Source organism: Phalacrocorax carbo, chromosome 13 (assembly GCF_963921805.1).
Source record: "Phalacrocorax carbo chromosome 13, bPhaCar2.1, whole genome shotgun sequence".
Taxonomy (NCBI): domain Eukaryota; kingdom Metazoa; phylum Chordata; class Aves; order Suliformes; family Phalacrocoracidae; genus Phalacrocorax; species Phalacrocorax carbo.
The window spans coordinates 11,237,040-11,260,032 of NC_087525.1; the positions used below are offsets into that span (position 1 = coordinate 11,237,040).

The 22,993-nt window shown below is 40.3% G+C and overlaps 1 protein-coding gene and 1 long non-coding RNA gene across 2 annotated transcripts in view; one reads left to right on the plus strand and one right to left on the minus strand.

The window, feature by feature from the left end:
* The window catches only part of LOC135315611 (uncharacterized), a 74,424-nt gene that overhangs the window by 20,608 nt on the left and 30,823 nt on the right, over positions 1–22,993 (minus strand). The window lies entirely within an intron of this gene.
* The window catches only part of OPN4 (opsin 4), a 42,664-nt gene that overhangs the window by 4,979 nt on the left and 14,692 nt on the right, over positions 1–22,993 (plus strand). Inside the window, exons 2-5 of the mRNA XM_064464989.1 lie at positions 11,723–11,864; positions 19,292–19,431; positions 21,353–21,486; positions 22,642–22,845. Coding sequence (XP_064321059.1) covers positions 11,723–11,864; positions 19,292–19,431; positions 21,353–21,486; positions 22,642–22,845 — 620 coding nt within the window. The remainder of the gene's footprint in view (positions 1–11,722; positions 11,865–19,291; positions 19,432–21,352; positions 21,487–22,641; positions 22,846–22,993) is intronic.

The window sequence follows — 22,993 nt, forward strand, 5'->3', positions numbered from 1 at the left end:
TTTGATTTAGATCACTGAAATATGGCTTGAGGGGCACAGATTTGCTGAGCAGCATACTGTTGGAGGCTGAAAGAGTATTCTAAGGAAATTCACCATATTCTTGCCCTCTTTCCTGGCATGCTGCTTTTAGCCACTGGATGTTGGGTTAGACAGACCTTTGCACTGTCTTGGAATGGTCATTCTCATACTCTTCTGTTCTTAGAGATACTTATTAAACACCAACATCTTTTTCTAATGCAACAGATGATTTAAATAAATACATAAATAATCTCTCATGAGATCTCTTGCTCTAAACTTCCAAAATGACAGAAAATGCCAAATCCTTATTTAAGGTCCTAAATAAATGGTAAATAGGTATTTAGGGTGACATCAGTGCAAGGTAGTAAGACTCTATATTTGAGAAAATGTGCTCATTTATTAAGAATTTAATTTAGCAGAAAGAATTTAGTAGTGAGAATTTAATAAGAATTTGAGACTCAGGGTCTGTCAAGGACCTGAGTGCACTAATAGGTCTTAATTGCCCTGACCAGCCTCACCTGACACCCCCATCAACCCCTTCTACCCATGCAGCCAGGAGCTGCATTTAAGCTTAGGCCTGGTCCTGTGCTCCCTTCCTGAGCCTATCCCAGCCATGCCTCTACTTAGCCACGGACCGCATTGATCTGGCCCTGGGTACTATCACTGACCCTGCCTTTTGCTCCCAGCTTTGCCTCAGACCTGCACTGATGGCATGGACTTGCCTGATAGCCCAGTCTCTCAGCTAATCCTGGCTACTGCTCCCAGGTCTGCCTGGCTCACCTTGCTCACCTCGCTCATATGCTGTGGGATGGTGCCCTGGCTGGTGAGGCTCCTGCCCTGGTTTGTTATCATCCTCTGCTTCCTGGCCCCTATAGAGCAGGTGGCCCTTGCTGTTCCCCAACATAGTCTAACACTCATGTCTTAATTTTAAATTCTTGGTTTTCTTTATTCTTAGTTCATTTTTTTGTTTGTTTGCCTTAGTGTTTGAGCACCTATTTGATCATCTCAAAACATCCCCTCCAAAAAAAATGCTACTCTTTCTGCTCTACAAGTATTGAACTGGAGTTGCAGTGGAACCGTCACTTGTTAAACTGTCAAGAAGTTCCTCTGGAGAATGAGGTCCCATAGTATTTGGATCTGAAGAGTGAACAGAAAAACCCCTCCATTGTTTTCCCACTGTAAAGCAGTTCTGGAGGGCTTGTCCAGAAACTGGAGTCTGCCAGGTAACAAGCATTGCTAGGAAGGAAATATGCTTTGGAAACTCATTTTGTGGCAGAATCTTCCATGGCCAATTTATACTAGCTTTGCAGTTGCTTGGTAAATGGGGAGCTTAGATTCTCGAGTGATAAGAGCTGAGTTAGTAGAGCCATGTTGACTTATGCTATCTGAGGAGTAGATCCATGATAAAAGTACAAAACTGCTTAATTCTGTAAAAGTGATTAGACCTGGAAGGTTATTGTATGTTCTGCGGATATGTGTTCTGGTGCATTGTAAAACCAAATCCTAAGAGGCATGCTGTTCCTTAAATGTGAAATGTTTATGCTCAGAAAATAGGTTTGAGTTTCAGAATGCTGCCATGAGTTTAGTTTTCTATTGTTTTTAGTGGGTAACCGTAACACTCATTGTTGACTTGCTGTCTGCAAAAGACCAGAGCACATTGAGATCACTGCAGTTTTTTGATGAAGGTAACTAGTTCCGATGGTTGCACAAGGGCGTTTCTCTGTGAACTGCAAAATAAACAGCCCTGTTCTCTCCCTTGAAAAGAAATCCAAAAAAGTAACTCTACCACAAGTCCGTGAGTCTGAAAAGAAAAAGACTGAGTAAACTGTTAAGTATGTCCATAGTCAGCAATATAATTGCAACAGTTTGTATTGATTGCATGCCTAGGATTTTTTGAACTTACCTTCGCTTAAATTTGTGAAGAGAGGAGTGACCGTATTTCTCATTACCTCTTCTCCCTGAAAATTAGTTACCATAAATAAACACTGAAAATAATGTAGCATTTTCACCTCTCACATCAAAGGCAGCAGCAATGCATTTGTTTAGTAAAATATTATTTACTTTTTGGCTGGGTAAAGGAGTTGGGGTTTTTTTGGGGGGGAGCAAGGAGAGGATGATAATTTTACATTTAGAAAATTAAATTTTATTACTAAATGCTGCAAAAAGGGGTAAAAACATGCAAAGAAAATGTTTTTGTGATCAGGGGAAAATGCCTTTAAATGTCCATTCTGTATTGAGGTGTCCTGCAGTCTCAATTCCCATCATTGAAACTCTGCTTAGAAAAGAGCACGTTGATTTCCTTACTAAGAAAAGAAGTGGCTGAATCATTCACTCAGAATTGAGATAAGGCTTGTCTAAATCTGATGTCCCTCGTCATGGGATCCACTTGTTTATTATACAGGGAGAGGTCAGTTGCTTCTTGCTGGTGACATTCTTAAGTTTCCATTTGTACAAGAAGGAAACTGTATGGTGGTGTGCAAAATAGCTCGACTGCTTTAGGGAATCAGGCACAGAAATTAAGTCCATATTCAAGGATGTGTTTTGGTGTTACAAGCATATTTGTAGCCATCTAGAAAGAGTGGGAAGAATACAGTGCCCAGCTTTCCCAATCACATATATGAATTTCAGGTTATTCTTTCAGTGAAAAATTCAGTAAAATTCAGAAAGAAAAATTAATCTCAGTAAGTAGAGATGGCATGTTTGTCTGTTTGTCTGCTGTGCTGCAAAATTACTACCCAACTATGTTTTCATGATTTGCAGCATCATCTGCAGGTCATGAGCAGGAATGCCAGTTCTGTAGGAAGCAGGCAGAATTATAAAAGTGAAGTGAGACATAATTTGGCTTTCTGAGGATCACTGCCCGTGGTTTTTATCACTTCAGTTCATATAAGTTTGGTTTTGAGAAGTTTGTTTATTCAGAAGGCTTCCCATTTTGCTTTTTAAACTCTGAAAACAATCTTCAAACAGAAATCCACATTTTTCTTAAAAAAACCCCAAGCTTCAACAGACTTTTTCTTGTAACCATACCAAACTACTTACCAATTCTTCATCAAAAAATTAGGCAGAGCATATTTCTGAGAAAATTCATGATGCTACCAGAGAATAGAAGCCCACAATGTTTTCTTTTTCATTACTCTCATGCCTAGAAATGTTAGGCAAGTCAAAGCATCGCACCAGCCCAGAACAAAATGTCTCTGCTCCAAAGAGCTTGTTATCAAAGTATAGGAGACAAGAAATGGAGGTATACAGGCAGCAAAGTAGCAGGTAACAAGAAGACAATATAGGTCAGCGCTGACGATACGGCCAGCAGGCTCTGTGTGCCTGCAGCCTAACTATTGTCAATGTCTCTTGTTGCCACCGCCACCACATGAGGAACTGCATGAAGACAAGCAAGTCACGCATGTTGGAAGCTGTGTTCAGTGACTGATGGAAATGAGCGTCAGTGGCTGACAGGATGTGAGAGGTGGCAAGCCAATGCTGTCTGAAAGATGATAGGTAAAGCAGTGATAGATAATCCATCAAGGCTCTTGGAAGTGACGACCAGCAATACATACCTGATTTAATAGAAAAGGGAGAGTCAAAGAAGGGGATGCATGTCAATAACAGTCAAAGCAGTGGGCTGGGAGAGGACAAGATCAAGATGAAAAGGGCTCAGACTGAGCTGAACATAGCCACACTGGCACACTTGCATCCTCTGCAGCCTTGTGATAATTGCCCTGTACATTCCATTAATTAAGGTCGGAGAAAAAGGATGTCATAGCAACTGAAACAGAAGTCAGTGAGGATCCAGAGGAGGCGTTTTAGCAGAGTAGGTATTAATCAAGGCCATACCGCAGAGTTGAACAAAGAAGAATTTCTGCTCATTTAGAGGCCTCATGCGAACACTTGGGAAATCAGAGCCCAAGGTGACGACAGGCCAGATGATAGCTGTAGCAGAAGAGTTTATAAAGAAATGGGCATGTGTCTTTACACTTCTGTACATTGAGACACTCTGATGATAGGACTGCAGTAGATTCTATTCCAGCTTAAACATTAGATCTGTTTGATTTTGGACTTTGTGTGAAAGGTAGAAACTCCTTGTAATGTCTCTGTTCTCAATGGTCATGACAGAATTCTGCCCAAATCTTGAACACTGTTGTAATCTGAGCCAAATCCTACTTCTTCTGCTGCTGCCTGCTTTGTCTTGGGCAGGACACTTGCACCTGAAATCTCTTACAGATCTGGCTAAAATATCCTCTGGTATTTTTAATTAGCACTCACTCTTCAGGCTGTTTTCAGAAGCAATTCAAATCCAAGACACTGAAAATTCAGTGATGTTAGTGTGTGGTCTGTTTCTCCCTCCTCATCCTCCCCAAATTCCTGAAAGCCCTGGGCACAGGACAGGGAAGAACAGCAAAGCACAGAGCACCTGCAATAGCTGTGAGCTGCTGAGACTTAAGCTGCAGTCAGTGATAAAGCTGCCTTCCTGTAAGTGCAGTAACATAATTTTCTCCCACCAGTGGACTGACAGTTGTGGGTGTGTGTTTGCTGTTTTGTGTGGGTAGGGTGGTTTGTTTTGGTTTTTGGGGGGGGTTTGTTGTTATGGTGTTGGGGGGGGTCTTGTGGTTGTGGTTTTTGTTGTTTTTTTCTTTCTTTTTCTAGAATCACTGATGGTATTTCTAGAAAGGATAGGATTTCTTTCACAGGGATGTTGTAAGACAAGACAGTATGTACCAGGAAAAATAGTTGTATAACCATCAGGGCAGTATATGGATTCTCTGTGGATTGTCTGAAGACAACAGTGCTATTATCTAAAGAGAAAGATGATAATTCTTTAAAATGAAATGAGATCACACTTTGTTTACCTTCTGGTTATCATGAACTATCGTTTCTCAAACCCCAGGGTTTTCATTTTGATTGCTGTGTGTAGGTACAAATTGCTTCTTATTGTTTCTCTTCCCTTAGTCTTTTCATCAGAGACCTGGCTGTCTCCATTACTCTCCTGTATCTTACCTATCAAGATATTTATGCGGCCCATCCCCATGACAGCCTCTAGTCACTGAGTTCTTCCTATTTCAGAAGTAACTACTACATAAGCAGATGAGATTAAAAAACAATCAGTCAAAACCCAGATGGTACCAATTGTTCTTCCTGTAAGCAGTGCAAACTCTGTATTCACGCTGACCCAAACCTGGCCCTGCTGTCTGTCACTGTGCACTGTGTGCACCTCTAATGGCAGACAGTACTTGACTGGGGAAAAATGCTTAATAGAATTTCTCTGCAATTTTACTTCTCATCTCTTCTCTACCAGTAATTCTTTTTTTATCAGAGCCCTACCCTAGCTGGGAGACACACTATTCTGCTAAATTTCTGCATAAGCAAATCTTTCATATGCCTGCTTGCAGCAAAGACAACAAGGCAGCTTGGAGACCACCATGTGCTGGCCCCACCTTTCAGCCCACTAAGTCTGAGCTGCTTGTGGCACAGACCTGATTTATTAAAGGTGAGAGAATAGGAAGGGAAGTTTCCTTTAAGTGTTGTATCTAATTGTTGCCTGAAAGAAGGAGAGGTTGTTCTTTCTGCAATGATACAGCAATTTTTCTATAATTTTAAAAATATTATTTGCCCCTGCCTACAGGAGGCACTAAACTGCACCAGCACAATCAGCTTTATTTCACACATGTGAGAAGGTCTGGGAAGTTGAGAGCTCTTATTTGGGAACTGGAAGAAGGGAAGCTTTCAGCTGAAGTTATTTGAGAAGAGATTGGTTAACCAGAATTCCCTGGAGAAGGGTAGGCTTTGCACAGAGGTTAAGCCATAGGAGACAGGGAAGGATGAATCTGAGAGTTCAGCCTACAAAACAAGATAACAAGCTTTTTGAAGGCACTGTAAATGCAGCTTGGCTGCTCTGGAGAGCTCTTTGTGTGACTACTTTGTCTTCAGACTCTGTGAGGAAGGAGTAGAGGGACAGAGGTGGGTTGACCTTCTCAAGCTACCTGGCCTTGAAGCCATAAGCCACTAGAGTAAGCTGGAAAACTGGGGAAACTAAGGCAGATCACTTGCTGGCTTGTGACTTGCCATAGAGTGGCAGTCTAATGCCACGTTGCTGAGCTAAATTCATACTGTTGAGGAGATCCCTGACACAATCTTTTCTTTTTTTTTTTTTTTTTTTGGGGGGTGTGTGTGTGTTGTGGTGGTTTTGTGGTTTTTTGTGACTTAGAAAAAAACTTGCACTTGAATGGACTTTTTTAAACCATCCTTTCTGGTCTGGCCCTTCTGTATTCAGTCCAGCCCTGGGATTCTCACTCTCCTGCTGTGGGGCTCAACAGCCCCACAGTGTTACATGCTTGCTGGCTGCACCCAGTGGTTTGTGCTTTTGCTGTTCACCGTAGATGTTGGCTACCTTATATAATTAGAACAACCTATGAGGTGAATTATTCACTTCTACAGCTGAGCAGAAACCACATTGATTTGATTTACTGTTTTCTATTTTGTCTATTGATTTTTGAGTAGTCCCAACAGTGTGCTCCCATAACAGGCCATACAGAACTTTGTATTCAGTTTAACAATTTTATTTACAAAGGGTGTTCTTGCCTCCATGTCCCCTTGCCAAGTTACTCCAGGCATGAAGAACTAAATTTAATTTTTATGATTAATAGAGCACAGAGAAGATATATATTACACAACTCTCTCCCTGCCTTGTTATTTGGGGTGCTAAAATTGCAGTATGCTGTCTGGGAACAGCTAGGAAGTGGGAGAGTTCCCACCTGACAGATCTTAGCTGTTAAAAGGCAAAAAGAACACAGATGGTTGAAACTGGTTTTCTGTATAAAATGAGCAACCAGTTTCACCTGCATATCTAAGCAGATAAGTTTGTTGCAGGTACCAGGACAAAAGTAGACCTCTGAAAACTTCTGAGAGAAGTGTGTTCTCAGATGTTACAGCCACTGACAAGCTGTACCACATTGAACACCCAGGGCTCCCAACTTCTATATAGGAGTGACTGTGTAAGGAAGGCTGCTATGGACTCGGATTTTATAGTGTGGTATTGCCTTCTGAAAAGCAGATACTGAAAATGGATAGGCTGTCAAATGAAAAATCAATAATTCCTCCCTCTATCCCATCACTTATAGAAAGAACCTGCGTGTTTAGAAGGTAAGCAGAGAATATTCTGAGGGTAGTGTTGTTATCCCTAAGTTTTTTTACAGGGTTATCTCTATCATTCTCATCACAGCAGGGTGTCATGGTTTTTAGCTGGGATAGAGTTAATTTTCTTCACTCTAGCTGGCATAGTGCTGTGCTTTGAACTTAGCATGAAAAAATGTTGAGATAACACACAGATGTTTTGGCTGCTGCTGGGCAGTGCTTGTACTAGTCAAGGACTTTTCCAGCTTCCCATGCTCTGCCAGGGGCACAAGAAGCCGGGAGGGGAGGGGGCACAGCTAAGAGAGGGGATCCAAACTGGCCAGAGGGATATTCCATATCATGTAACGTCATGCCCAGTGTGTGACCTGGGAGGGGCTGGCCAGGGGAGGGAGGCAGCAACCGCGGCTCGGGGACGGGCAGTGTCGGTCGGTGGGTGGTGAGTGGCTGTATTGTTTGTGTTTGTTTTGGTTTTTTTTTTTTTCCATTTTATTATATTATCATTATTGTCATTATTATCATGATCATTATTATAATTATTATTTTATTTTAATTATTAAACTGTGCTTATCTCAACCCACAAGTTCTTTTGCTCTTCCGATTCTCTTCCCCATCCCACAGGGGTGGGGGGAGTGAGCGAGCAGCTGCGTGGTGTTTAGTTGCCAACTGAGGCTGAACCATGACACAGGGGAAAACAAAATGACCCAACTTCCTTGCTTTGTGTATTCCTCATTTGTGGTAACTCAAATACCAGACCTGTACCTGCACTCAAAGAAAGTGGGAGTTTACCTTTCCCATTACTGAGTAGTCTATTCCTCTCTCCTCATGCTGGCCTTGGAAACCTAGGTGATCTCTTACAAAGTTTAAGGAAGCCCAGGTGAACTTTTGTAAATATGTCTCGGGGATGTTAACGCCTGGTGTTTCCCAACAGCAGTCTTTATCCTGTAAGCAGCAGATTACCTGTTCTTTCAGTCCACTCTTCCTGCAGATGAGCTAAAACCTAACTCCACACAGAGATCCCAGCTAAAGAAGTGTCCACTGTTCCCTTTCATTCATCATGAAAGAACTCCTATGCTCACTTGGACTTTAATTAAATTTTACCCGTGCATTATCTCTCCCTTGTCCTGTTAGACAATTTTCTCGTTTTCATGGAACAGCCTTGGAGTCCATGGTCTCTCTGTTATTTCTGCTTGTAGTTTATAAAAAGCCATGAGCAGAAGTTAATTATCAATAGCAAGAGGTGCAGGTGAAAGTCAGGACTCTCAAACTGGGAAGGATGTTCTCACCATACCTCAGCAGGACAGAATTCAGCAAGATGAATTCTGGGCAGATGTTCTTTTCTCCAGAAGTGACTGCAGGGCAATTCAGACCTGGGCTATAAGCCAGGTGGGCTTCCAGCGTGTTTCGCACACAAAACTGTGGCAGAAATGTTTGAAAACTTTAGGACGAGCAGGGTGGCTTTAGAAAGTACCTGGGTCATTAGCTGATACATTTTCTCCATTAAGCTTCCAAGGCATACAACAGAGGTAAGCTTTTGGTGGAGAGTAAACAAGGGAGAGACAGAGGGCAAATTTCCCTCCAGATCTGTAAGTCTAGCCTTCTGATTACTTTAAGCCTTACCTGTAAAGAAAAACAATTATCACTCAGTAAAATGTTTTAAATTCTTCTGTTTGGTTTAATACTGTGTAAAAACCAGAAGCAAATCTGAGAGAAAAAAGGTTTATGAATGATTTGCTATCATATGTCTTTGATTTCCCAAGACTTATGTACAGAGAATGAGATGCCTCATACTTCACACTTTGTGCAGTTCTAGGACATAAGTCCTCTCCTTCCATGGGAGCCAAGGCATCACATATAAAACAGGTCAGCTGAATTGCCTCCAGCAATTGGCTTTAACACAGGATCAGACAACTGTAATCGTATGAGAACATGAACCTTAGCGTTAGGGTCCAATTTTCAGAAATAATTTCACCTAGCTTGCTAGTGCTTAGCATGCACAAAAGCAGCCCCAGAGGCTAAGGAAGGAGACTGAACCAATAGTTCTCTTTGGACTGGCATCTGCTTCTCACTGGGGAAACTTTCTTTCTCCCCTTTATACTGCATATTCTTTCATAATATACTTTCAGCAACTGCTGAACTAATCAAATTAATCTACCTGGCAAGGCATGCACAACAATGCCAAATCTAAAGAAGCAAGAAGACACAGAGTTTCTATAATGTCTGATTTACTTTAAAAAAGACTACACTTATTCCTTGATTTGATTCCAAACATATTATGGGCTTCCTTAAAAATGACAAAGAATTGGATGCTTCCAGGCTAACTGGAAATGAAACATTTTCAGTACATGGACTTGTTATTAAGGTGAGAGAAAATAAGAAGGAAATAAAACCTGGGACACAGGGAAAAGGAAAACTTCATGTACAAGCTGTATGTAAACAGATTGAGTGTTGGGATTGTGCATAACTAAGACATAAAGCAGAAAACCAAGAGGATTTAAGCAAAGAAAATTAGAAACCTAGCTGAAGACCACCTCTGATCTAATATTTATGCCTGTCCTTGAAAATTATGTCTCAAACTTTATCTTATGAGTTTGATAAAAGCAGGATGTAACTGCACGCACCTTCTTTGAACATAAAGGTCACTCAAATGGTGATCTCCCGTTCCCTCCTTTCTCTCCACTTCAGTCATTAAAATGTACTTTCTGCTCTGCTCCCTTGATAAGCTTTATTTGAAGATAGTACGAGCTTTTGCCAGTTTCACATTGTGGCTTTCTGTAATGGCATCTCCTGCCTTTTTAGTAGTAAAATGTAAAATTATCTTCCAAAAAAGTCCTGTCCCTCAAAATGTCTAACACCGTTGTTGCCTCATACCTACAGTGTGCTGTATGCAAGTACATGGAGTGATGGATTTGGAGTTCACATCAATGTCTTTTGAAGTTCACACCATTAATGCCGCATCCACCATTGCCCTGATATTCATGTGTCTGAGGTCACACACAGAGGGGAAGAGCACACCCTAGAAAATGACCATAGAATCTCAGACATTGGCAAAGTTAATTGTCAGGTGATTAGCCACCTCGGAGCTCAGTACTGCCACAGCTAGTTTAAATCTGGCTTGGTTGCGTCTATCTAACATTGCAGGGCAGTGATACTCGAGGAAATCTCTTTGCTTTTAAGACAGGTCTGCTAATAATTATTTTTTAAGGTCTCACAGTTTGAAAGCCTGTAGAATCTAAGAAGTGTCTCCTCTGGTCAATGCTCAGTGGCCTGGTGACACAAGGTAAACACTACCTTCTTTAATGACTATCAAGGAAAGGGAATCTGCAGCACTATAGGTGAGTCCCTTTGATATCATGCAAAGAAATGGGATTGCTTTTGCTTCAGTTTAAGGTTAGGTACTGCAAGTGCTAATTTAAGGAAAGTAAATGAGAAGGGAAATCCTCACTGAGCTGGGGAAATACAGTTTCCACTGTTACTATCACCGCCTTCTCACAAAGGCTTTCCAGAAACAGTTCACACCATCTATTTTTATTACCAACTGCAATGAAGCTAATAGCTTGCATTAGGGTCATTTTGATGGCAGGTGAAAGGCCTAAACTCTGTGATATTGAGGCTGCAGTATCTGCTAGAACAGCTTTTTCACACTCTGTGCCTAATTCTCTATTGCAATTAAACTTCACTTTACGACCATGAAAACTAGCCTTCAACTGGGAATACAGCAACTCATATCTCTATGAACAGTACAACATAAAGGAAGATTTGGGTGAATAAGAATCTGCTCATGTACACCTTAAATAAACACATTGAACAAGAAAGCAGACAACTCTCAAAACAAGTGGTTATTGCTGTTCTCTGCCTAAGGTATTCATGTGGGGGGCATTTTGGGTGGTTTTGGTTTTGGGTTTTTTTGACTGAAGAGCAGAAAAGGATGATATCCATGGGTTTTATCCCTATTTTTTGTTTATTTTTAGAAGTGGGCCAACAAAGAACCATGACCTAAATTCTACAAGACAGAAGTGCACATAAGCACATTGTTAAATATCAGGATCTATTTGAGTTCGGACAGTTTCAGCAGAACTGTACACACACATCTTCTTTAAAAGCAGACTACAAAAAACTAATTCGCCAATACAGTGAAAAGAAACAGTAAGGTCTAATATTTAAGACTGACAGCAAAATCAACCTTTTAACTTCTTTGTCTTCATACAGGGATAATGCGGATACAGCATTAATTTAGACACAAACCTGTCAAAGGCAAAGAAGATAGCAGCACTTTTAAGTGAGCATCAGTTTTATACTGTTATTAAAGTGAAGCTGAAATCTGGATGGAACAAGCTTCGAACTGGGCATGTGCGGACCCTGTCATCTCCTGTATTTAAATGGAAGCTGCTGCTGCCCTTTGCTAAGCTGAAGATGAAGTGAAGCAATCTGAAGCTTTAGTGAGAAACTCTGCACTGGATCTCACATTATTCCAGGGAATCTGACAATCTGCTTTACACACACACACACACACACACACACAAAAGGTAAACTGGCTGACTTAAATTCAGAGAAGAGCTTTTCTTTCTTTGATTTTGCTTAGATTTTGTTCGCCCATTCAAAGGGGGATCTCTTGTCCCTCTGAGGACCCAAACAGCACCAAAATTGTGGAGTTCTTCAATGCATGGAATGACTCGGAAGCCAATGCCTGCACACTGATGGACCTGCCTCTTAGAACCCCAACAGTAAGTGTTTTCTGTCACTAAAAGCTGTAGCAAGTAGTTCTGCTGGCAAAGGTGGCATTTATAGAACTGTAAATGGCCATTTCAGAATCATGTATGCATTTAATGCTGTAATGCAATAATGAATGAGCAACATAATGAAAACTTCAAAATCTTCTTTTTATTAACTATTTACTGCTGAAAGGACTGTAGAAGCTGTGTTTTTCAGCAGAGTTACATGGGCAGAAGACAGAGGAATGTCTAATGGCAGAGTACACCAAATATGTTGCAAACTATCAAAACAACATGTTCTTGTGCATTAAACAGCTGTTTAGCAGTTCAAACACAATGTGCCCTTGTGTTACTATTCAAGATGGAAATCCCCGTCATTTCTGTAATAGTCTGTAAGTGCAGTGGAATGCTTATGTAAATGTTAAAGAGTTGTTATTTGCAGTTACTCAAGAGAGCTGTTCAGAAGGTTTTTCCCAGGTAAGTTATATCAAAGCTCTTTCTCAGTTGTTAAATAATAAACAGAAAGAAAATTTCCTTAGAAGCATGAAGGTGAGAATCTGTTGTGATGACACTTCAGGGTGGAATTTATTTTGGCATGCTTAAAATTTCCTCCATTCTACCCCACAAGCCCAAACCAAAGGAGTTCAGAAGTACTCTTCCTGGTTGTGTATCTCACTATCCTAATAGGACTACAAAGTTTTGTTCGCCTGCTGTTTATACGAAAGTCTTTTTAAAAATAAAGCATTTTAAAAAATGACCCAAGCTAATTTTTAAACTTTTTAAAATCTGAAATTCAACTTAAAATCTTGATGTGGTCACACCAGGTATTTTGGTGTGGCCCACATAACATGGTGGATGCTTAAAAATTGTGTGCAAGCTTCAAACACTCCAAAAGTTTATATGCATATAGGATGTTGGATTGGGTGTTTCAGTTTGATCCCAATTTATAATGAAGGACCAGCAAATATTTTTTAATTTGCATAGTAAAAATGCAGTTTATTTGTTTGGTTTTTTTTTATGAAACCTGGGTGTGCGCAGTGTATTACAGGAAAATAAACAGAGAAATGTCCTGAGCCAAGGTGCTTACAAACTAAATTAGATGGATAACACATGAAAGAGGATAGCAGAACATAGCAGGGAGGGAGATGGGGAACTGGAGAGTGCATGCAAAATGGAAAAGGCTGCTGGGGACAGTGATTTACATTGGAAAATCAAAAATGGATTTTTTCCTTATTCTGCTGAAAGAGGTAATTAGCTGTCCATTTCCTCTCCCTAGGTCAAGTGACTGTATTTTCAAACTTTTGCATTTTAATTTGACACAAAGATTGGTTTAAAAGGGTTTCAGGACTGCAAGCAATATGTGCTGCTTGCAGTTGAGATTAAATCCGGAAGACAGGATACAAAATCTGCTATCCAAATTGTTCAACAGGACAAACATCATTTATGGAAAGCCCTGCTGCCTACTGGAAAGAGGGCTTAGCAGTCGGCGTCACCCTGCTGAAACCATAATTGAGGTGGGATTACACTCGTCTTTGTGCTGCCTGTCATCACAGAGCAAGTGCCTACAGAGGGAAGCTCAGAAATCGGAGCAAGGAACTGTGAAGGAAAATAACTGCTATGGGTGGTTTGAGGCCTCGTGTAGGTAGGCAGTGCAAACACTGCACCTAGAAACCCTAGGAAATTACAGTATTTCTGTTCTGATAATTCTTCTAAATTATATGATTTGTTGTAATGTAAAAAGCTTAACACTACCATCAGTTGTGCAGGTCATACTGTGTAAATAAGCAGCTTTGTTACCTGTGTTTTTAGGAAACTTAAGAACAAAGAACCCTGATACATTGCCAAAGTCAGTGTGGGACTCTTCAAATCCCCAAGTGACCTTATGAGTATTTCTTCTTTCCCTATAAGTATAAACTAAACCTTACTTTATACTCTTGCCAGTGGGAGAATGCGAGGAGTGGGCTATATCAAATATGATTTGTATTCAGTACAAGTATTTACATGCATGTCCTTGCTCCTACCATCATCACTGTTAGCTTTAGTAGGACTTCAGAAATCAGTGTGTCCAAATGAACAGTAATTAGGTGATAGGACTTTTTTCTTACTCTGAAAAAGAACAGGTTTTTTCCCCAATAATAGTTGAACTGTGCTCTTTGCGTGTTGTCCTTTTTTCACAAATATTTTTCTCATGCGATAGGTGGATGGGGGCGAGGCTGGACTTTCAGAAATGGAATGTCTTCTACTACAGGTTATTCAGAAGTGAGCTGGTTTGGGGTTTTTTAAGTGAATTATGAAATAACAATTTAGAAAACCTCTTTAGGAAAATGTGTATAATAAACAAATTCCCAAGACAGAAGAGATGCAGGCATCAAATATTCCTGGGTTTTATATGTGATCTGGACTTCACTCCAACCTGAGCAAATTGCTTAGGAATCGTGGTTTTGTCCTGGACTGCAAAGGAATTCCTTTATCCTTTTAACTCTTTTCAGACCAGTGTCTTGCAGGGTCTTGACAAACTTAATGGTAAAATACAAGTTCCTCCATACACTGATGTTCTCTGTGGCTGATTCATTTTTACCCCTTCTCTGCTTGCACCAAGCCGTAGCAGAAGGGACTGTGTGCTGCTTTCTTCTTGAAAAAGCAGGCTGGCTCCTCAGATTGGCCCTCCAGGAAGAATTCTGCCTCCTTTGTAACCAGCCGTGGCAGCAGGCCATTAATATAGAATAAGGAGGCTCCATGTGGTGCTGCAGCCTCCATGGATGAAGCCAGAACAGCAAAGATTTAGGCATATTTATTTATCTATCAAACATTTCCTTTTCTCCAAACTCCCAAAAAGCATCTCAAGTTTGTAAGTCTCAGTCAAGTTCACTGAATGATAACTGAAAACAGTTCTGTTTTAGCTGTTCTGTTGTAGGCAGTAGACAAGCATCCCTTAGGGAGAACAATGAGCATTTTAAGAAGGCAGACTGCATCAAACCTAGCTGTTTCCCTCTATTATAGTGTTTCCACAAGGACACGCTTAAAACTGATGGAAGGAAATACACTAACATGGAGCAACTTCATAACTTCTTGCCACTGACTCTATTGAGGCAAATGATAGAGTAGGATTTAGAAAAGGATTACACCTATATATGGAGGATGAAGATTTCCTCCACTAAAATTATCCTTTCAAGGGGAAAATAACCCTGTTTTAGGGTACAGACCAACTGCTAAGACTATACTGAAAACAAAATTCCCACATCACTGTTCAATACGCATGTTTCACAGCTCTCTGAAACACCTGGTCATGGCTAAAGGCAGGCTAGTGTTTTGTCAGGAATGCTGGCCTGAATCAGTGTGGCACTTCCCAAGTTCCTTATCATTCCAAAGTTATCCATCTGATTCTGCAAAAGTATAGTGTAAATAAATAATAAATAATATGCCTGTCAGAGATTAAAAACACAAATTCTTTTACAGTTCTAGCAAAAGGCCAGTTTTTATATATACCTGAACAATATTATAAAACCTGCTTTTAAGGGTGACTAAAATGCCATCCTTGGCTCGAAGATGTTCTCCAACTGACTCTCGGTACTTACTATGAAGAAATTTTGTTCTATTACAGTTATTACCTTGATGTCCTCCACAGCTTCCATGATCATTTTTTTTGCTTGCTTGAGAAATGTGCAATATTTATATGGACTGACTGTCAGGAAGTTGGTACTTCCCAGTGAATTGTTTCCTGCAGAATTAATACGGATCTAAGCCACCCACAGCACAGTAGACCTGTGGGTATACTGGCACCCAGTGGTCCAGAGCCTCAGGTACAAGCACCTTTTATTTGTTGACTCAGGAAAGCTGTAGTCCATTGCCCATCCACTGGAAATCCTCTTAGCTTCCAGTTCAGTTTCTTTATGCATTTGGTGACGTTTTGAACCACATTATATTAAATAAACTGTTGTCATATCACTTGGAAAAGAAATAATGAAGTGCTTGTTTTGCGCGTTCATTTTTTATCTTCGTTACGAGGTGTTTATAGAAAGAAAGCTGAACAGAAAAAACATGCAAGGCAACAATGCTATGTATTATCAATGCAATTGAAATAGTTGTTCAGAGTATTCTCATAGGATGATTGCCACAGTGGGGGTTGCAACAGTGGGATTTTTATTCTCCCCTGCCAACCAAGTACTCATACCAGGGGGTGACGATAGAAGACAGAGAGTAAACAAGGCTAATCTGCTGGAGACACTGAATAGAAGAAAGCTTTAGGAATTGTCTGATTTCTTGATTAACCCACTGACACAATTTCCTCAAGCAATATCTTTTTCTCCCTGTCCTTTCTTTTGATGTGCAATTGTCTTATAAGATCTACAGCGGAACTTGATACAGGCACGTGTCTTCAAATTCTAGTAAGGAAGCTGTATGTATGCAACTTAGTGATTAATTTGAAGTGCTTAGGCCTGATCTAACACCTTGATGGTCAACTAGTACCTTTCTTTGACTTAAAGAAGCCTTGAATGAGATCTGTTTTTTCTTATGAAGACAGTAAAACTACTTTTTAAATAATTTACTTTTTCTTCCTAGAGATCAGCCAGAGTTGGACCCTGTGGTAAAAATCCCAGGCCTACAGGAAGTCCACACTAAAATGTGAATTTATTCTTCTTTGCTGCAGACCTTTTCTTTGCCCATATATTTTGTATTATTTATGTCCTATCACTGCTCCAATATAAATATTATTCCTTTTATTTCCACGCTTGACATTTTATTGACTCTGAACTTGTTTCATTCCTGAATAAGTAATTTTAAAGTCTTCTATTATCCCTTAAATAACCTTTCCTCTCTTGTGATTTCTCTGTGTTTTTATATCTGTTGTTTAAATTTTTCCTTGTCCTTAGTCCTCCACAAATTTAATTCAAATTAAAGCCATTTTAATCTGTTCTTTGTAGCCAAAACAAGCTCCTTTAGTTGCTTCATTTCTGTTACCTTGATCCGGTTCTGATTAAATGGATAGCTACAGGGAAAAACATCAGAAATCTCCACTCTATTAATAATCATCATTAACTCTATAACAGCAGTTAAAAAATATTCTAGCCACAAGGTTAAGGAGAAAGAAAAAAATAATCTGAACCAAAGAACACCTGATCTCATTTATTTAAAACAGATTTATCTCAGATGCTCCCTTCCCACTTGATATTAGTATGGGATTTTTTTCCTATATTACTGGCAGTGTGTTAAGCACAGCAAGTTCTGTGTAGGCAAGATCCCCATTGATGTTGATGATGTGATGCCAACTTACACTTGGCTGCAGGATCCTGAACAATAAATGTCATGATACTGCCATTCAGTGAGTGTATCAACCTTAATATTTTGCTCCAATTATAATAACAGCCAGAGCTACATTTTCTCTCTCTAAGATCAGAGTTATTTGTCCAGCATTTCATTGCTGCTAATGTAGAAACCATGGGAGCGCGCTCTACTTGTTGAGGATTGCTGTGGGCAGATCTTCAGCATGCAAGCAAAGGCAATCTCTTCCAGAATTCCAGTCACTCCTGGGGTTCACCTTTTGCTACTGGCATGTTGGTTTTAAATATAGACTGCCTCTAATAACTTCAGCCCAGTCTCACAGATGTATTCAGAAGTAATGTCTGCCTCTATTGTCTGCAAATACGCTTATTCTTTGATAACTGGAGTTTTATCAAAGGCATTTCTAAGTTACGCTAATGGTGAATGCCAACTCCTAATACAACTGTAGCATAAAAGGGAGACCTTCACATCTCCCTCTGTGCACTTTCCTCCTTTTCTACCAGCAACCTTCCTTTTCCTAGGAAGAACTGACTCCATATGACAGCTGCACCACAACCTGTCAGTACCTGTGACTGGAAAGAATATATCCAGCTTCATAGCATTATTCAAGTTGGTATAGGCACAGACCTCAGTAGAGGCAATTCCCTTGTCCTGGATCCTAGGCCACAGCCAGGTTGACAATTTTCACAGTAGGCAGACTACAAACAATTCAAAATATTTCCTGGGCTTTTCTCAACCTTGGTGTGATTCTCATAGCTCGGTAGCTGAGGAATGCCATGGCCACAGCTTGAGCTATAAGCAGTGGTCGTGGCATGCCATTGCAGAGCGAGTGCCACCCTTGATGAGAAAAGCCTGGCTATGGAGAGAGGATCTGTCCATGCAGATGAATGAAGATGGGGCTTGGTATTTTTTGTGACTACATTAGCTGGTTGGAGCCGATGCCAAGACACATTTAGGACAGTGGCAGTTGCACAGAGGTGAGTGGTTAAGTCTCCTTGCATGACCTTATATGAAAAGAGAGCAGAACAGTGATGGTTTGGACAGCTGTTCTTCTCTCTTCAATTTCTGTCAAGTCATCCTGCTTCCTGGGTGCAGCCTTATTGTTCGCTTCATTACTAATCTGGGGTTGCTTGGCCTAAAATGTGTTTGTGGCTCCTGATACTTAACTAAAAAATGTTTTTAAAATATTATATAAAATGTTGTAGTCTTCAGACCTTCATTCAGTGCAGAGCGGAAACAAAACTGGTATGTGTAGGGAAATAGACAGGGATCGGCGACCGGAAGATCACGGGCTGTGACGGAAAGATAGACTCCTCCCCATAGGAGTGGCAGGAACAGGAAGCGCAAGAGCTATATAAGCGTGTGACGCAGTTAAATAAACGGACATTTTGCATCCATCATATTGATGTCTGTGCATCACTGTCCCCAGGGTGGGTAGAGCCCTGTGTCCTGGAGATATGCGGCCCAAGATAAGTTCTCCCACAGAAGCGTACAGCAACAGTATGGAAACGAGGCATAAGTATTTGTGGTTTAGTTTTTCTGATCCTTAATTTAGTTTCCAAAAGACTCTTGTTCAATGCTGCCAGGCTCTTGGTAACAAAGTCTTGAGGGAAGCTAGCAATTCAGTGGCATTCAGAGGAAGAAATGAAATAGCGATACTACTAAAGGAATAAACGCATGTTTATCTATAGAAGATAATTTATACTTAAAAAAGTCTAGCCAGTGATGTCAGAGGACAACAGAAATCATACATCAGAGGTACACAAACTTTCCTGAACTGAAAACTACAGAAAACTTACGTGTTAAGTACTGCATTACGTGATGTCAGATGCAATAAAAAGGGTCCTTTCCCATCTCTCTTTTTCTCTTCTATAGCTTTATCATTCTTTGGGGAGAGAATAGATTGCTTTTCTTCACCAAAATTCTAAATCAACAATAAACATATAAAGCTCCCTTTGACCTTTGCACTGCTGATGGTGTATTTATCCCCTGAAGATGATCAACAGTAAATGTAATTTGAAAGCTTTTAGCTTATTCTGAGGTTTTTTGCTTGCTGTCTTTTTGCATTCTTGACCATTTCCTCTTCTAGAGAAACACATGCCAGCTTGGTCAGTGAAGTCTGACAACGTACCTATGACCTCTTGTTTGCTCCACAGAAGATGACTGTCCAAGATGTTCCCGATGCCTTTCCTACAGTGGATGTCCCAGACCATGTCCATTATACAATTGGAATAGTCATTCTTTTAGTGGGGATCACAGGAACTCTGGGTAATTTCCTGGTCATCTATGCTTTCTGCAGGTATCTTTCTTTTGGATTTTTTTTTAAATACTCAGATTTATGAACTTTAACAGTACCTTGACTATGCTCTGCAAATGCAGCACAGACATACTGTCAGACTACTATGCAGACATAGTAAAAATGCACCAAGAGACATTGCTGTAGGAAAAAAGTGGCAGCCTGCCATTTCCCTCTGACTTGTCCCATTAACCATAGCAGAAGCAAAATTGTTAGCAAAATTGCAAAGAAACACCCAGATATGCCAAGCAATAGAAAAGCAGCCAAGAAGAAACCTGCCAGTGAATTTTTTTCTACTGGCTGAACTGTGTCTGCACTGGAATGGTGGGATGTTTTGCACCTATGTCTCCCACATATCTTCTCTATTTTAGATTTTTCCTTCCTCCTGCTGCTTACTACTCAGTTTCTTTTCTCCCTCTGTTCCTTACTGGCCATGTCTCTTGTTTTCACATTGTATAACACTTGGCTTATTTCCTTTTAACTAAAGCCACATTCCAACGTTTAAATCTGAAGGAAATTGGATCTCTGACAACAATGTGATTATTTTCACCATTCCTGTTCACTCATCCTGTTTCTGTTTTGTCATACTGGGCAGAGCATTGGCATGATGTCCAGGCCAGTGAGCTTCTACTTCATGATTGGTCTTTAGGCACTACTGTAATAAACCAAAATAATAGCAATTATATGATAATTTGGCTGTGCTAACTTAAATCACTGGAGTGAGGACAAAAGTGGTCTGGGTCTCAAGCCTCTATTTATGTGGTGCTTTAAATGGTAGGTTTCAGAATGTGCATTCAGAGCAGAAACCAACTCTCAAGTGTGAATGACATGGCCTTTAGAACAGAAGAGGTGTTGGCATGCAGACCAGATATATGAGGGTGAAGTACACAAGCTAGCTCAGTTGTTTGGCTGGTCCCATAAAGGAAATCCAGTCACGGCAGTTGCAGTTCTGCCAGAGGACACAGCTTGTCTTCATTTGAAGATGTTATGAAGACAGAAAGAGATACTGGTAGCAAAGTAACAAGTACATCACAAGTTTGGAGAACACATCAGATGCCTACAAAGCAGTCTCAAGTAATGGCAAATTGTAAGACAGCCAGCTGCCTGAAAAAGAAACATGTTCAGTAACTTTGCAGACTACTGAACAAATACAAGCAGCCCATAAGTGTCTACTAATAATATCTCCCTGCTCCCAAACTGACAGACAGGGGACAGTAGTCGTAGTGATTGATTCTGGATCAGTGCAAAGAATCTATCATTTATTTTGGTATTCTGTGTCTAAGACCGAAAATATGAGAAAGGAGCTAAAAAGTTACACTGAGCTCCATATTGAGGAGCTCTCAGTTGAGCTTTTATGTGTACCCTTTAAAACACTGTACTGTAATACTATGAATAGCATATACAGGCAGGATACACTGAAGTGTCTTTAAAGTCAGTGTCTGGGCAGTAAAATGAGTGCCATAGAGAAGAACTGATGTAAAACAAAATGCTTGATGTGGTACATAGTGAGCTTGCTTAATCCCTGTATTTGGAAGTCACTGTTGATCTTATCAGCAGTGGAAAATGCACTCCCCTCCCCCTGCTTAACACGACCCAGTTCCAGCAAATCCATAGAGTACATCAACTTTAATTTCCTGTTAATCATGGACATGCAGTGCACTGGGTCAGAATATTTAAAAAACAATATGATTGATCCCCATCACTGAGCTGGGTATCAAAACAATCCTCTAAAGTGCACAGGAGTATAAATGTGTAAAACCAAGCCTTGCTTATGTTCTCTCGTGAGGGAAATGAGAAGCACTCTGCTGTAGCTCACCAGGTAGTGTGCCTTGGTATTTGTGAAGCTGCCAAGGCTCACAGGAAAGAGTAACAACGTAATTAACAGTGCAGCAGTGTTTAGCAACATTCCTTCTGATCTTTGTAGGAGTAGGAGCCTTCAGACTCCAGCCAACATATTCATCATCAATCTCGCTATTAGTGACTTCCTGATGTCCATTACGCAGTCTCCAGTTTTTTTCACCAACAGCCTCCACAAACGCTGGATTTTTGGTGAGAAAGGTTTGTATACATTCTTTCTAAGAAATCACTACGTATGTTCTTACCACAGTGGCAGTTAGTCTGCTATTTCCTTATCCTCAGGTACACTTGCAATGCTCAGAACATTTCTCAACATTGTTTCAATGTTGACACAAATGTTCCTTTGAACATTTTTGCCTGTGTGAAATAAATACATTCCCGCCATGGAGAGGAAAATTACATACACAGATTCAAAGGCAACATTGGCAAGATAAGGCACAGGACTAGTCTTCTTGCCAGTATTCTTCCCCAGACATCTCATAACTTAGTAACTGGCAGAGTCCGATGACAAAGAAGCACGACCCCCTAACACACCAGCTTAAGAGCTCTTCTAAATAACCTGCTCTGGGACTTGCACCTGACAAAGTGAGGGAAGAAAGCCTGGCAGAAGTGAGTTTTCACAACAGAATTATTAACCGAACCTTTCCTTTGCAGTAAGAAAATGTGAAACGAAGGTGCTTTCATTCTTCCTCTATAAGTGCAGTAAGAGGAATACTAGTCTTTGCCTCTTGAACAGAAAGGAAGGTCAGAGAAGTAATGTTGCTATTTTGATCTCTGATGACCAAAAGCACTTTTTTTTTTTTATTTCCATGAAGTGTTCAGTTGCATACATGTTAAAATACAAACCCAAACTAAAACCCTGCTTCTAATCATTAGATCGTTTGAATAATTAAAATGACTGATTAAGATATCCATAGTTTGCATATTTACTCCAGTTATGCTGACCTTGAGATAGAAATGGTTCCGGGAGAGCAAAGCAGCTATAACGCATTGTTAAGCAAAGCAGCTGTTTCTGTGGGAGCTGCAGTAAAACTGGAGTTAAACAAGATATTAATGGACTGCTGAAATGATCCCGCTAGAAACATCAGAAATCAATGAGTGAAAATACATTAAGTATCGCTATCTCCAGCAACTCAAACAAACAAAATCTTTGAAGTTTATCTCCGTGGATAACATAATTAGCAAGACAGACAGCAGCTTTGAAATAGCATTACAACTGCAGGAAAACTGAAGTTCCCTTGCTTTACAAATTCCAGAAGACATTAGCTCACAAGAAATACAGACTTGAACTCTCCCAGAAATTAATTAGCATGGGTAGATTAATTTCACTGCTACTTCTGTCATCTTCATTGAAAGGCTGTGAGCTGTATGCCTTCTGCGGAGCTCTTTTTGGCATTACATCTATGATCACGTTGATGGTGATTGCCTTGGACAGATATTTTGTCATCACAAAACCTCTGGCTTCTGTTGGAGTGATGTCTAAGAAGAAGGCCTTGGTAATCCTGGTAGGAGTCTGGCTGTACTCTCTGGCTTGGAGCCTCCCACCCTTCTTTGGATGGAGTAAGTGAAATGGAATAAAAGATTTTCCCTCATAGCTTTGGATTAAAGACCAATTACAAGTATAGAAGAGGGCTGAATTAATGGTTTGTATATTAAGCTTGAATAAATCAATTTGAAGAAAACTGATCAAATACGTATTGAAACTGAA